The 15,515-nt window shown below is 41.6% G+C and overlaps 2 protein-coding genes across 4 annotated transcripts in view; one reads left to right on the forward strand and one right to left on the reverse strand.

Annotated features, from left to right (window-relative positions):
• CIITA (class II major histocompatibility complex transactivator) overlaps positions 1-5,245 on the forward strand; it is a 28,353-nt gene extending 23,108 nt beyond the window's left edge. For 2 of the 3 annotated variants that reach the window (XM_059861903.1, XM_059861902.1), the window contains exons 17-20: positions 307-390; positions 872-955; positions 1,629-1,721; positions 3,096-5,245. In XM_059861903.1, the coding sequence (XP_059717886.1) occupies positions 307-390; positions 872-955; positions 1,629-1,701 (241 nt within the window). In that variant the 3' untranslated portion in view covers positions 1,702-1,721; positions 3,096-5,245. Of the gene's footprint in view, positions 1-306; positions 391-871; positions 956-1,628; positions 1,722-3,095 lie in introns of those variants that run through there. The other variant, XR_009488656.1, reaches the window with a different exon arrangement.
• Positions 5,246-7,060: 1,815 nt separating this feature from the next.
• On the reverse strand, positions 7,061-15,514 carry DEXI (Dexi homolog). Its single transcript, XM_059861913.1, has 2 exons — positions 14,580-15,514; positions 7,061-7,716 (listed from the first exon to the last, which is right to left on the reverse strand). The coding sequence occupies exon 1, from the start codon at positions 15,094-15,096 to the stop codon at positions 14,815-14,817; it is 282 nt and encodes a 93-aa protein (XP_059717896.1). The 5' UTR covers positions 15,097-15,514; the 3' UTR covers positions 7,061-7,716; positions 14,580-14,814.
• Between the last annotated feature and the right edge of the window lies 1 nt (position 15,515).

Genomic DNA, 15,515 nt, shown 5'->3' on the forward strand with positions numbered 1-15,515 from the left:
GTACCCCAAATCTTTAAGCTTGATTTTTTGGGCAGATTTTTAATTTGATCTGTGTGGACAGAAATGTTCTTATTATCCATAGAATAGAATCTAGAGCTTTTTTGCTGTACCTGTGCTAGGTGAAGAAGGATGTGATCATTTGCCTTACTTGATACAGGAAATATGAATGTGTGTTTTAAACTTTAACTGCAAATGAGGGTAAAATGAAAGTTAAGATGTGCTTACCATATTTGAAAACCTTTGATCTAATATCTGTGTACAGTATCCATTATTCAATTGTGACACTTCTGGTTTGGTTTTTTGCAGCTTGTACAATAACAACATTTGTGATTTTGGAGCAGAAAATCTGGCAAAGGTTCTTCCTGCAATGACATCTTTAAGAGTGCTAGAGTGAGTATGAAATGTTTGAGATGGCCCAGGAAAGCTTACTTCATTGGAGACCGAAAATACAAATGTTCCATGCTTGGTTTTAGAGAAGCCAAAAACTGAGGAAGATTTTGGGAAAATTTCACAGGGGAAATGTTCTTCTGCAGAGTCCAGATAGTCAGTGATTAGAAAGGATTAAGGAACAGTTCACCAATAAACCCAGAAATATTGGTGTTAAGGTGGGAGAACAGGCTCATGGGGGAGCTAGAGAATGACCTCAGGAACATGGAAAAAGGAATCCCTCTGGTGAATTAACACAATGAAGTTCCATTCAACCTTCTGATAATATTATTACAGTTTTTTTGAACTGACAATCTATTTTGGGTTTTTTCCTTTTTCTTTCTTATCCCATCTGAAGATTAACCTATATAGTATTTTTTATTTTGAATAAAATGTTTGATTAAACCATTTGATTTGGATTAACAAAGTTGTCTTTATTCCTCAGTGTTCAGTATAACAAAATAACTGGTGTTGGAGCCCAGCAGCTGACTGACAGCCTACGAAAATGTCCCCATATGAAGAACCTGGTGTAAGTCTCTTGACAGGCTGTTTGCTGTACTTTCATCCTGTAAAACTGGGTTAGCAATCATGCTAAAGCTGCCTTCTGTGCTTGTCAGATTTAAAAGAGGCACAAACAAAGACATCAGCAAAATACAAAAGCAGAGATGTTAAAAAATGTCTCTAGTTTCAGCTGCATTAGTTCCAGTGGTCCCATTCAACTGAGCTTGTCTTGGCTGAAACAGTTACCACTGAGCCTCTCTTTGTTAATTTTCTACCCTCCCAGAGAACCAGACCTACTCTGTGCTGCACCATTTGTGTTTGAGGGATAAACAATGAGCAGCCATCATTAGAGGTTAAATAGACTGAAGCTACCAGTACACATTCAGAGGAAGGGAGTTTGATGGAAGGTTAAAAATGTTACAGAGACAGCAGTGCAGTTGTGTCCTGTAACCAGAGTCAACAATATTGTGGAGTACTGAAGTGCTTTTTTCTAAGTCAAAATGCATTTTCCTTTGCTCCACAGCTTACATACTTTCATAGCATGATAGTCAAAAGGAAGGACAACTTAAAAAAAAAAAAAACAACACAATCCAACAGCAACAACAATCAGAAAAAGGTACAAACACATTGAGCACACCAAAAGAAGGTAAAACAAACTGCACTTCTTAAAATCTCTTTCCTTTCTGAATTTGCCCTTACAGGATGTGGAATCCCACCATTCCCTATGGAGTTCTTGAACACCTTCACCAGCTGGACTCCAGGATCAGTGTGTAGATTTAGAGGATTCCAGAAAGGTAACAAACCTTGGCTCCCTGAGACAACCAGGTTTGTTTCTGTGGGAGCTGTTGATTCCAGGCCCACTGGCAGCAGGCACAGTAACAGCATCCAAGTGTCCATGGGCAAGTTTGGTGATGGTGCCCTAGAGTGGCACAGGTCAGTGTTACATCAGGCCCCCTTTCCCTGCACTCACCTTGCACCCCCCACCTCCCTGGACCTGCACTAGCAGACTGCAAGTGCTTTATTAAGAAAAATGGACCTCTAAAACTCCCAGTCCAGCCCAGTTCAGTGACTGGCAGCTGCCCTGCTTACCTTCTCATTTTTGTTGGGGAAAACTAAAGCTCTGTGTACTTCTCATGTTTAATAGATGAGTTCTGTACTCCTCAGAAATTGTTTTGTGTTGACTTTTAGTAAGTCCTTTCACTTTTCCTTGGTTGAATACAAATCCTCAACAGCTGCTTGTCTGACTGTGCAGCTGTACCTGTACTGTACTCAGAGCGAAACACTCCCTCCTACATTCCTTGTTCTCAGTGTCATTGTGTGGTTTAGCCACTGGCAGCCTCTTTTACTTCATTGCCTGCACAGTTTCCAGGATCCTTGAAGTAATTGCACTGTGAAGAATTTAATAAGTTTGTCAATGATTACCAGGATCTGATGCCTTGATGGTCCTGGACTGAAGGAGCTGCAGCCAGCATGGGATGTTGGGGAGTTTGTGTAGGATTTCTGTTCCCAGTTTTCTGCCATGTGCTTCCTCTTGTTCTTAAAAAAATATATTATGCATGTTGTATCAGTTACATGATCCAAGTGAGGAATGAGATGCCAGAGTCAAGCCAGATATCAGATGTGCTCCAGCTTTCTTTAGATGGCCAGGAAACCAACTGCAGTGTGATCACCAGCTGCATGAGCCATGCTTTGAATGGGCCTGGCCATGGGCTGGCTGCATGGATCACACAGTGAGCCAAGCTTTTGCATGACTACTGCTCTCAGGGCAGCAATCTCCAGATGTAGACTGGGCTGTTTGTATGGCACTGACCCAGCTACAGTTGTGGAAGGTTCAGGTGCCACAGCAGCTTCACAGACCAGCTTTTTGCAGCAGCAGTGAAAAATTATGGTGCTCCTTATTAGCCTACAGTCAGCTAAATCTTTGTCCTGTTGAACAACCCTACCTTCCTGAGAGAGGAGACACTAGGGATATGATCACTGTGAGGAAACCTGCATTAGCACTGAGGATAAATAGCAACAGGAACTCTGGATCCTCTCTCCCAACCTTGAACCATTCATCAGCCACTGTTGTCTGTTTACAGAGCTCATTAAATCTATGATTTTTGTAATCCTAATGCAAGTTAATCAGATGGGTGTACATCTAATGCTCTGTTTTTATCATTTCACAGGTGCCATAAAGAAGAGGGGAGGGTGTCCTCTGTGCTTTCCTGTCTTCTTGCTGCTTTATGAATCAGTGTTCTCATGTTTGTTGCAAAAAAAAAACACATTTCAGTTTCTAAGCAATGCTTAAATTGGGTGAATTATAGAGTTTTAAAATGCTATGCAAAGACCCAACTGTATTTCTACTTAAGTATTAAAAGTTAAGCAACCTCAAAGATTAAAAGAGCATCTGGATACTGTGGCCACCATTAAAGGAGACCAAGAACCACAAGGATATTGTGAGTATAAAATTCCAAGTCATCGAAGAGCAAACTAAAAGCTGCTCAACCTGCAACATCTGAAGCACTGACAGATCAAATCTGATTGTTTATTTCATGGTGCCAGTGGTAACTGCCATCAAATTTGGTCTGATGATTTTGGACTTCAAAGCTCAGTGTTACAGATTTCACCTGACTGTATGGACTGATTGGAAGCACTAGGGTGAGGAGGTGAGGAGCATAAAAAAGAGTCATCAGCCCTAGAAAATGTTCTGATAAGATTATCCACATGATTCTAGAAGTTGCTCTTTTCTTCATAATAATCAGTGAATCTAGAAGTTGCTCTTTTCTTCACTAATAATCAGGGCTGCCTTAAGGGATAGAAACATATTTTCTATGATTTGTTACAGAAACCCTCAAAAAGATTGGAAAAAAACAAAAAAGAGGTAATGAGAAGAAAGGAATTGAAAGTGAAAAACTATGAAGGATTCTTCTAACATTATTGCAGAAATCCAAATAGATAAAAATAGCCAGTTTATTGCACACAAATCCTCAATCTTTGAAGGTTTTTACTTTTTTTCAAATGAGAACTCTGAATTCATATATCTGGATTGGTATTTAATTTCTTAAATGCAGCTGGCAGCATAAATGTTTACAAGCACCAGTTTTATACTTGACAGTGATATCACTACTGTGTGTGGTTTATGTGGCCTTCTGGTTCAGAGTTATGAGTAACCAGGCAATCAGACAAAAGCACATCTCAAAGCACTATCATGTCCATGCTGCTGGTCTCAGTCATATGTAGCCCAAATATTCATCCTGCTTACTGCAACAGCAAACCATCTCTCTCTTATATTCTTTTATTTCTGCTCTGTAAACATGAAGAGAACTTAAAATTGTGCAGAGGCAATTGTCAGGTCAGGAGCACCATTCTGGCTTCCCATCCAGATACAGACTGAGACAGAACAACAAAAAGGGATGGAAAAAGCTAGGAATGCTCAAAATGCTACAAATTGGGAAGTCTTTACTTCACAGTTAGCTCAGGGTTAGTTCAACAACCTCTTTGAAATCTCTTCTGCTAGAAAGCACTGACAATACTGACCCAAGGATCTGTTCAAACTAGAATCTCTCAACTAACCTCTCAAATACTCCGTTTCTTGGTCTTTAAAAATCCACAGATTTAAACAGTTCAATATTACAACATTCATTCTCTTTCCAGCAAGTTTTACTCCTCTGCTTAAGTTTCAGTGCCTGCAGAATCTTGACAGCAGGGATGTGGACAAATTAAAGAGAGTGGACAAGTTGAAGAAAGAAGGGAGAAAGGAAGGTCTGTTTGTTGTTTCTGAGAGCAGGGAATCAGACATAATGTGCAAAGGAACAGAGAGCAAGGAGGAAAAACTCTGTGGAGAATATGATTGTAATTAGAATGTGGTATTTTTCTTAACTGTCTGCATGGTTCTTCTCTGTAGCCAAACTATGGCCAGAGCCATGGATAAAAATTTTATTTATCCTCTCCTCTTGGAGCTGCTTGAATGGGAGGTAGTTTGAGCCAAATGTGGTGTGATATTCCCATCAGCCTGTGGCACTTCAGCCATGCACATCCGTGGTGAGCCCTTGTCTTGACCTCTCCTAGCTAAGCTTTGGATGACAAATGCACCTTTAGGGATATATTCTGCAGCTGCACTTTACCATGACTGAGTCTGAGAATGTGCTAAATATTCCACAGGCAGCTGAATGTTACAGGATGCTGTCTGGACTACTAAAATCATGTTGGGTGTACTGCTGTTCTCTGAGTTAGTGGGAATGTATGTTTATAATGTACAAATTGTAAATTTTGGTACAGTTGTCTTTACACATCTTTTTTAAAGTATTAATAAAAGTAACTATTCTGTTTAACAGTGCTTTCTAGTACCCATTGAAATTTTGATTTTTCTCTTGGAAACACTATGAAATCACACAGCAACTGCTGGCTTCTGCCACAGTAACAGGTTTGGGGCTTTGTATTGCAGGCTAATGGAAAGCACTGTGTGTGAGGGAGACAGACAGAACAGTTCAGTGGGCTGGAAATGGAGAAATAATTCTTTCTTAACAGGAACAAGTTCCTGCAAGTCCAACTGACAGACTGTAAGTTCAGGATCAGGAGATACAAATGTGCTGACTGAGGCCACCTGCTAATGAAAGCAAAAAGGGGTTTTCATCCTTTCTCAATCTTTGCAGTTAAAAATTCTAAACTTAATCTGGGTTGAAAGTCTGGATATTCTTATGGCACCAAGCTCCTCCAAAATGTTTTTGTCAAATGAGTGCCTTGTGTATAGAAACTGAATTCAATGGCTACTCTCTAAGAAGCTGTTGTGATCAAATCTCTGTTCTAAAAAAATCTTTTAGGATGAGAAAAATGCTGCTCTCTTTATGTCCATCTCTTTCTGTTGTCAAAGAAGCCTTGCTAAAATGCCAAGGATTGTGTTACCATGGTAGTCAGAGTCAATAACACTCTCCCCATCCTTTAAATGCATGAAGCTGAACTGTTATGAGAAATCAGAAATCTTGGCCTAAGATTCAGAATCTCCAAAGTGACTGACTCGGGGAAATTTGTCCTGTTTTATTGTGCACTGTGTGGCACAAACCCACTGCAGAGAGTTTATCACAAACTCCTAGGTACTGCAGCAAGTACCAATAGTGACAAACTGAACCATGTTCTTAAAAAGGCATATGTGGGACCCTGAAAAACTAGTGAAGCCACTTCTATGAACACTATGAATTAATAATTATAAAGGCAGCAGGAATGCCCCCTGCAGTAGCAAAATTGAGCCTTTACTGTTTTATTACCAAATGGGCTGGACAAGTTGGTAATCTTGGTTATTCTTTCTATAGGTACCTAAATGGGGACTTGTCTTCCCTAAATGTATCTTTATGTGTTAGAATATTGTGCCCTAAGTGACTTTATTTCTGAATTACTGTCCAGGGACTGTGTGGAACAAAACACTTGTCAGTGTTTAAAGGTCCTGAACTGCACCTGATGAAACCTATCTTGGAGAAATGCTATTTGGTTTGGTATCAGTGCTTCACCTCCTGCAGGAGTAGCTGAAAATTGCATTTGGAGCACAGAATTTTGGGAACTGGGAGCTAATTTTTACTGCCTAGAAGCTAAAATGTGCTATTTGAATGCAACACACTGGGAGTATCAGGATACACAAGTTTGTCATTGTTTCATGGGGGATCTAAGCCATCACCCTCTTGTTCCCTCATACTGGCTGAAAAGAGACTCCTGACACCATCTGGCTGCAGCAGGGAGCCCACACTGGGAGCAGATGGCAGACACAGACTGCAGAGGACAGACATCATGCAGAGAGTGTCAGCAGAATTGTTTTCAATTCTGCTTTATCCAAAATGTTCTAGATACATCAACTCGGTTTAAAAATTGCAGAGTTACAAAAATCAGACTTTTCTAAAAAGTATAATGACAATAAAACAAAACCAGTCTAATGGCTGCCCTAATAATATGTGGGTTACCCCACACTTCCCCACACACAGTGCCTGATGTTTCAGTTCAGGTCTGATTTTTTAAGTAGCTGCTCATGAGAAGGATTTCTACCTGCTGGCCATCTCAGCAATCTGGAACTACTTGCAGGTACCTGCAGGAAAACTGGAATTTCCTTGAAAGCATATTTCAATTATTTTCTTTTCAAACTGAAGAACAACAACTCCAACACAATTGCTTAATTTTTCATGGAAAAGGTCAGTCTTTATTGTATTGCTTTCACATCTGTACATAGGAACATGAGCTTAAACAATCTGCAAAGTATCCTGTGTTAAATAATGAATCCACCTGACTTATATAAAATTCACTCTCTGATCTATTTCAAAACTCTCTTTTTAAATAAAATATCTTACTAGCACAGTTCTTGCCATTATACTCCCTGAACAGAACCTCCTTCAGTCACTCCTGCATATTTTCCCCTGAGAAAGCACTGCTTTTGAACTACTGGCTGGTAGAATTTTCAACATGTGATTGTAAAACTGGCTTAAGCTATATGTAGAGTGTGTCCATTTGGGTGACATGGTATTCATTCAAAAGTATATCAAATCTGGGTAACATCTTAATTTTCTGTTACAATGGAACATAGTTTATCTTATTTTTTCATATAGTCCATCCCAGAATTACCTATGGAAGCCCAGTATGGTGCATGAATCACTGCAGTAAGTGCACACACAAGAGGCAAAGACCGTGAAGAGAAGTCACAACTGACAAGGTCTGATGACAATTCTTCTGGTTCTCTTGTCCTTATTTTCATCTCTACATTTCAGAGTACAGTTTCTTTCCAGGACTTGATCTGTTGGCCTGGTCATAATCCATTTCAGGTGTTTAATGAATCTGTTTAAAAGAAAACACATAAATACAGAGTAACCCTCCATACCTAAAATGAACAGAAAAGTCACTGAGTATGTGGCATACAGCACAATGTTGTTGACTTATTAGAAAAAAAAAAATGAAATCAAAGCCTTTTGTGACTATGGGTAATAATTCTTTGAGAAGTAAAGACCTGCACAACCTTTCAGAAAAATCAATGTCACAGTTTCTGTTCATGTCAGAGCACACCAGTCCTTAGGAATATTAACAGAGCCATGTAGATATACCAGTGTGAGGAGTGTCAGAGTAAGAACCACAGTATATCACATCAATTACTAGGGATGTTCTTTAGAGTAAAAACAGTTGTGGCATACAGTGGGGTAACCCATTTATCCAGATTTGATATCATTAGACCCACTAATTAAAACTGATGTTTGAACTGGCTGCATTATCTTGACTAGATACCGTTCATTAGAGTGTTCTTATTGTCTGGATCATCATGTTAATTAAGTATTGCCTACACTTGATGTAGTCTCTGATTTTGGTCACTTTCTCTTCTACTTTAGAGTTGCATTGTTCCAACTATTTTGGATCCACTGGTAAGTAGTTACAGAGCTAAAGAACATTTTGGGGTAACTTCTTGGTCTTACTGCCAAGAATAAATTACTGTTATATTGCTTTATCCCAGTTTATCTAATTTGTCTTGACTGACTCAAAGTATCCCACTGCTATTAGGAGGTGATTGTTTACAATCATCAGGGGTAAATACAAGGCTGAGAAGATTCCTTTAAGTAGAACCAGAGCTGTGGATTACAAAGGTGGTGGGCACTAGTGACAGCATTCATCTGGTCTTGTGATTGTACAGAAGGATAATTAGTGTAGTGTAGAATGGTGCAGCTCTGAGAGGGGACTGGGCATGAGTCTGTGCTGAGAGGAGCTGAAGTACAGAAGACCACGAGCAGGTCCCCTGGCTGCCTGCAGCTCAGGACATTGCTGTGTTGTGTGCAGCAAGTCTCTGAGTGGACAGCTCCTCCTTCCTTCCCCTTTCTGGGCCTGAATGAAGAATGAAATCTATGTCACACATTCTGCATGAGCTTAGACAGACACAGCAGTAGTGTCATTAACACAGGTGTTACAGGAGGCCAAAAGCAAACAGGCTGACACAGGACTAGGGGAAAGGTTCTTTTATGGATTGAAAGCAGACTAAAAGATTGGAAGCAAAGAATAAAACTTGGTAGGAAAGAACTCAGTAGCAGAGTATGCCAGGGACCAATTTTTATTCATCACCATTACTGACTTAAAGAAGAGGATGAATAGAGAAATCTTCCAGACTGCAGAAAATAAGCTCTTTCAAGTATTCAGATCATGTACTGATAGGAAGGAAATCCAGAGGGATTTCATAACACAGAGTGGGAAAAGAGTGGTGGGTTTGGAATACATTTGCTAAAGGGCTGGGCAGCAACGTGCCATCCAACATCCTGCATTTTGCCTGGGAAAGAACAGAGAGCAGCATGCAGATTTTGGTCAGGGACATGAGCTCTCCCAGAGGTGGAACATAGGGCTGTGAGATCGTGGTCTGACTCATCACACTTCCCATGTTCCTGTGTGCCACTTACTGCAGATACTAGGTCAGAAACAAGAAGCTCTTTTGTGTCCAGAGAGGCATTTCTGTCAAATGTCTGTCAGCTACAGTACCTGCTAACAGAACACACTGCTCAAAATACTTTCTCTCAAAATGAGGACATGAGAAGGGGGACCAGCAGCTCTACCAGGTTACTCATTTCATGTTTATCTGATTGCTTTCCAAGTGGAACTAAAAACTGATCTAGAGCAGACAGTTCCGTGTGGTTGTTAGTATTCTGCACTGTAGATCAGATTCTAGGCTGACTTAAAAATAGCACAGCAAAATGTATTGGGCCTCCAAAGCAAAGGGTAAAGCTGTCTAATGGTAGTTCCAAACACTGCTGTAGGGTTGCTAGTCCAAGACTGTAATTTGTTGTGGCAGATATTAAATGGGGTGTAAATTATACAATTGGCCAGGATATTCAATCCTGCCTTTCTAATTTTCAGATTAGAAATCTGTCCCTCAAATTTCATGAGAACCTATTTTTTAACAGAAAACTTCAAAAATTTCAGAAAACTGGAAAAAGAAAAGGTAGAAAACATTTTAAAATATTTTTTAAATCTCAGAATTAGAACTTTCAATAGCCTTGAAGATACCTGCAAGCACTGAACAGTATGGCTGTTGCAGTATGACTCTAGCACTAACAGCTCAGTCACAATATCTTTGTTAATTCTGCCTTTGAAGTTACTGTTCCTCACAATGCAGGCTGGAGCTAAGGACACATGGTGTGACTCTGTTTCACATCCTGACACTGTCTGCTTTCTGTTTCCTCACTTTCTGCAGCAGTGCTTCAGCTCTTGTGGCCTATTTAGGCTCCACTGCCTGAGCAACCCTTAGGTCTTTCTTTCTGGCCCTGCAAAAGAGTATTTAGCCTTAAGTCTGTGGTCTGACCTGGAGGTTCCCCAGCAATCCATCACTCAGTGCACATCATCATTTTCCATTATACCATTATTTCCCATACATGGCTCCTATTTGTCTTTGCCCTTTTCATCACATATATTAGACACATGCTTGTGTCTTCAGAGAGCAAAATTTAAACTATTCAGCTATTTTTTCTTTCCTAATCTGTAGCCAAAGTAATAAAATTCAACTGTGAAAAGAAAGACAGTTTCCCTGAGCAACTGCAAAGATTTAGCAACTTGTGCATATTTAATCTTTTGGGATAGCTGTACTCCTTATAAGCTGGGATCATTATGAGGGGCAAATGCAAAGAGTTAGAGACTAAATGTCTCTAAACAAATTATTCTTTTTTTCTATTTTAGGATTTAGAGTTATTAGTTGAACTATAGTGTCACTTTGTTCCTCCTCGAGAGGAAACAAACATGAAGAATTAAATTGGATTTGTTTCTTAATTCCTTTGACAGCTTAAAAGTCGTAATTGTCTATTGCCACCTCTTGAAGCAAGTTTATTACAGAAAGCTTGACTTTTATAGGAAAGAACTGGTTTTTTATAGGAAAGACTGTTAAAACAATTATTCTTAAAGTTACTTGGGGCCAAGGCTTTTAACACATGCAATACCGAAGCCTAAACTATGTCCGTCAAAAATTGAACATCTGTCTAATTTCTGTGCCTCGTTTTAATTCACATTATTAACAGAACCATTTGGAAATCAAAAATCTGCTTACTCTCTTGGCATTATATAAATACATGCACTTGGTAGAAAATCATTTAGAACTGTCCATGGCTGTGGTTAATGATTCTGTATGGACAGCTGAACAATTAACCTTGATTTTGTCTTCCTTCTATCTAGAATGGAATTCCTGTTAAGTACACATTTCTTTAAAGCAGAGCTGTCAGGTAAGTTTGAACACTGGACTTCTATAAATTTTAGTAACAGTTAAAATTCAAAACATGGTTCTAAAAATCAGAGCAATTGCTCTTAATCCTGTTGCTACTGTAACTCATAAAACAGCCATCTGAGCTGTATCATGGAGTCAACAAATCACCTTGGCAATCTCTACTAAAAGGGGAAAAATAGTGAAAAATGGCAAGGTAAATTAAGTAACAAACCACTCTGCTCAGCGTTTTTAATATTTAAAGTCTGAAAAGAAGTCAGGAAGTAGATTCTGATACATTTAAATGTATCCTGACAGTGCTAGTGATATCATTCTTCTGATCTGTCCTTTGCAGGACATCTCCACTTCAGAGCACAGGCACAGGGGGTGGCTGTCTCACAGACACTGAGCCTGCAGTTCTAATTGGCACCATATTGATGAGCTGGAGAGTTAAGCTATGTTGGGGTTTTTTTGATTCAGAATTTAGATGCTGGCATTCACTGGAAGTGCTGAGTCACAGGTTTTCGAGTGCTGGATTCTGCTCACTGAAGATATTCATCATAATTCATCTTATGAAAAAATACAGGTAAAGCATGTACTGCAAGATTACATAAATTCAGTCTTCTTATTAATTTTCATTATTGATTACTTTTGCCCATTTTCTTTCTGATAGGAGTACTTTCTGATGAGTCACATCTGATTTTATGAAAGTATGAGAACAGTCATATGACCTTATTCCGGGGGCTTCAAATATATAGTAAATAACCTGGCAAACTCACACAAAAACAGGAGATGACACAAACAAGCTCAATTCTGTTCAGTTTACAGAGATTAATTTCTTCATTTGAATAAGCCAGGAAATATTTTTCAGCTCCTTACTTTTCTGTCTGCCTTCAATCTCTGCCACCAATTTTGCTCAGAAACTTCAACATAATTTTGCTTCTATTGAGTTTATTCAAGTGAGGGGTTTGCTGCCAGAGAGCACAGAGCTGTTCTGATCCATGTGTTCTTTTATTTTTACATCTAAATTAGCCTTTCCTCATACTGCAGAAGGGCCTCCTGGGATTTGCCCCCTCTGTTTTCCTGGCACACGCCACTCACGCAGGGTGTGAGGCACAGCTCTCCCAGGCACAGAGGACGCTGCAAGGTTTCAGCTCAGGATAATCACAGCTCTCTGGTTGTTCTCTGAAATCACTGGTGAGTCACATGAAGAACCCTGCTCTTTAATGCAAAGAGTAGGCCTACATATTCTTCATCACTGCTGGCAAAACAGATCCATTCTTCCTGCAGTGTCTGGTGAATCCTCAGCACTTCTGGGTGCAAGGGAAACCTTCCCAGGCCAGGAGGGCAGGGGTTAACACTCACACAGAACTCAGGTCACAGTAGGCAAAGCACCACAAGAATCTAAATCTTTCCTTTCAGGGCCTTAGTGCTGCTCCCAAAGGAGAAAACACAGCTCCAAATTAGGGCCCTCTTCTGCCTGCTTTGCTGCTACAGAACTGGTGAGGAGGTATGGCACAAAACAGTGACAAAACCTGTAAGAGGATATGAACTCAAATCCCTCATCATGGTGGTAACACTGTGTCTTTGCCTGGTAGCTAAATAATTATGCAATTTGTGGCCTGGTTGCTATGTCTGTAAGTATAATTAAATATATAAATAGATGAAATACAGTAAATTTTTTGCTGCCTAAGAATTGATCAAACTTTTGGGATTTGTGATTTGGTCCTGTGGAAGCCACCACCTACCTTGACAGATTCTAAATGAAAGATCAAGGCTGGAACTGGTACCTGTACAGAACTCCATGAGCACTTGGTGGGTAAAAATGGAGCCTTATTTCTGAGTTTTGAGAAAACCTGTGCATTTTGGCTTCTGCATATGAAGAGTTTTATAGCTGGAATATCAAATTTCCAGAGCTGCTTATCTTATTAATAAGAAAGAAAATTTTAAGAAGCCCAATAATCTACACTGAACTGAATGTGCTCATATCAAATGATATTTGTATAGTAGGAATTTTTTTTTCCCAATGAGGAAAATTGTGTCTGATGCTGTCCTTAGGTCTTCCTGAACACTAGACACAACTCATCAAGACAAATTCTAGACAGAAAAAAAGTGATTTAAAAAAAGTATTTTTAATCCCTCTACTAAATAGAATTGGAGCACTTAAGATTTGGAGTTTAGGCAAATGTGTTTTGGGGACGAAAACTGATACAATTTTTAGCACCAAAGATTTTGCTTGAATTACCATTAATTTTTAGGAATTTCTTTCCTGGAATACAGACCATGTGTATTATACGCCCAGCTAAAGAAGGAGACAAACACAAAAGTAGTCAATGGTGTTTTGTGGGGGGGATTGTTCTGCTCCACACTTTCTATTCTAACAGAAGTGATTCTCATCCAGTTGCTTGGGATGGACCACAAATGTTGGCATAGACACTTTCATTTGCAGTGACTATATGCAGTGAGATTTCTTCAGTAGCAACAAAATCTGTTCACTCCCTCGTTAGGCTCCCACATGCCTTTGGCCAAGCCTTGTTCAGCTGTGTTTGTGCAATCAATGTTACTCCTACACCAAAAATGTCCAATTTTTTCCTTCGAAATTACTGACCAAAATCAGCTAATATTGCTTTAAACAGAATCTGACTAGAAATATTCAGGAGATAATTTTAACCCATATGAAGGACAGAACTACAGGAAAAGTTTGTTTGGGTCTATTAAATTAGAAGACTGGTTAAAATAGTTTGACATTAACTGGTATTTGTGTAGTGTGGTCACCGAGCTTATACTTGTAACCTTATAACTGAATTTCCTATTTCCATCATTTCACACAGAAAAATAAAGATATCCTGAACTGGTTTTTAGATTTACAGACAGTATTTTCTAAAAAAATCTGCTGGCAGATTTGCTAACACATTTTAATTTAAACTGTGAATGTTTTCATTAACATACATTTGGCACAGAAAGTCCTAGCTAGAAATAGTGATTTTTCTTTCCAAATGCATCTCAGTGTTTTAAAATGCTAAATCCTTACATTTCCAGAGTTTTAGAATCACTCAAAACTACAAAAAAAAAAAAAAAAAGATTAAGCAAAACCCTCGTGCTACAATTAAAATGATGAGCTGGGTAGTTTGTCATTATCCAAGAGAGTGGTTTTAAAGGGCAGCAAATTAAGATGTATTTCTGGCTCGAGGAAGGTCTCTGAATTGTAATAAATGTTAACCGGGATGCTTGTTTCGATTCAGGGCTGCTTTCAGGACCGGATCAGCAAAGCTGCTGCCCGGCTGTACAGGCAGCCCCCATGCACAGCTGCAGTGCCTCGGAGGATGAGTCCCGGGGCAGAGGGTCGCTGTCCCCGCCGGCGCCCGGGCGCTGCCGGGGGCGGCCCCGGCGCTTTGCCCGCAGCGCTCGCCCGTGCCGGGAGCTGCGGCGGAGCGTGTCCCCGGCGCTGTGCCCGCTGCGCCCGGCCGGACAGTAAGGAATTACTTACTTCCTTGGCGAGCCCTCTGGGCCTGCCAGGCGGCAGCGGGTCCCGGCTACCCCTCTGGCCCCTGCACCGGCGGGGCTGGTGCCATTTGGAAGGGAAGGTGTTGCGCAGAAGGAGCCGCGACGGGGTCGCACACCGGGGCCGCGGCGGTCCCCGACCTGCGGCCATGCGGGCACGCTGGGCCCCTGCCCCGGCCAGGGGACGGCGGAGCTCAGTCGTTTTGGAGCGCCCTGGGGCGTCACTCCAAGTACCCGTCAAAGACATCCAGCTCGCTGTCCGTCTCGTAGAGCACGGAGCCAGGGTCGGAAAGCATCCCCAGATCCACCAGAGCCTGGTCCATATCCTCGGGTAGGAAAACGATGCCCACATTGAGGACGATGTACTCCATCAGGAAGGCATAGTACAGGATCAGCACATTGACAAAGAACAAGCCCACGTAAAACATATAGGGCAACACCAGCAGCGCATGGAAGGCCCAGGACTCCACCGAATCCAGACGTGCGGAGACCGCGGCGGTCATGCAGCCGTGGGGGCTGCGGGGGCAGCGGGCACCGACCCGCCCGGCCGGCGCGGGGGGGCGGACGGCAGCGGCGGAGCTGGGACCGGGGCAGGACTGTACGCCGCAGCCCCGGTGGCAGCAAAGGGCAGAATCTCTGAGAAGCCGGATCCGGACTCCGGGAAGAGGCGAGCCCCGCAGGGGCGCGGAGCGGCCGGCTCGATCCCTTCAGTCCCCGGAGGAAGAGGCGCCCGGCGGGCGGGCGAGCGGCCAGCGCGGGTTCAGCGGCGCTGCCGCAGCCCCGCCGCTGGCAGGAGGCTGCTCAGCGGCATCTCCAACCCGGCTACTGCAGTCCCGCCGCGGCTCCCTCCTCCTCCTCCTGCCGCCCGCAAACTTTGCGGAAGGAGCCCGCAGGCGCGTTGGAAGCCCGGCTCGAAACACTT

The sequence above is a fragment of the Haemorhous mexicanus genome, chromosome 17 (genome assembly GCF_027477595.1).
Source record: "Haemorhous mexicanus isolate bHaeMex1 chromosome 17, bHaeMex1.pri, whole genome shotgun sequence".
Lineage (NCBI taxonomy): Eukaryota > Metazoa > Chordata > Aves > Passeriformes > Fringillidae > Haemorhous > Haemorhous mexicanus.

Excerpts from the sequence above, each read along its gene's own strand:
- DEXI (XM_059861913.1), bottom strand. The coding sequence starts at position 15,096 with ATGACCGCCGCGGTCTCCGCACGTCTGGATTCGGTGGAGTCCTGGGCC.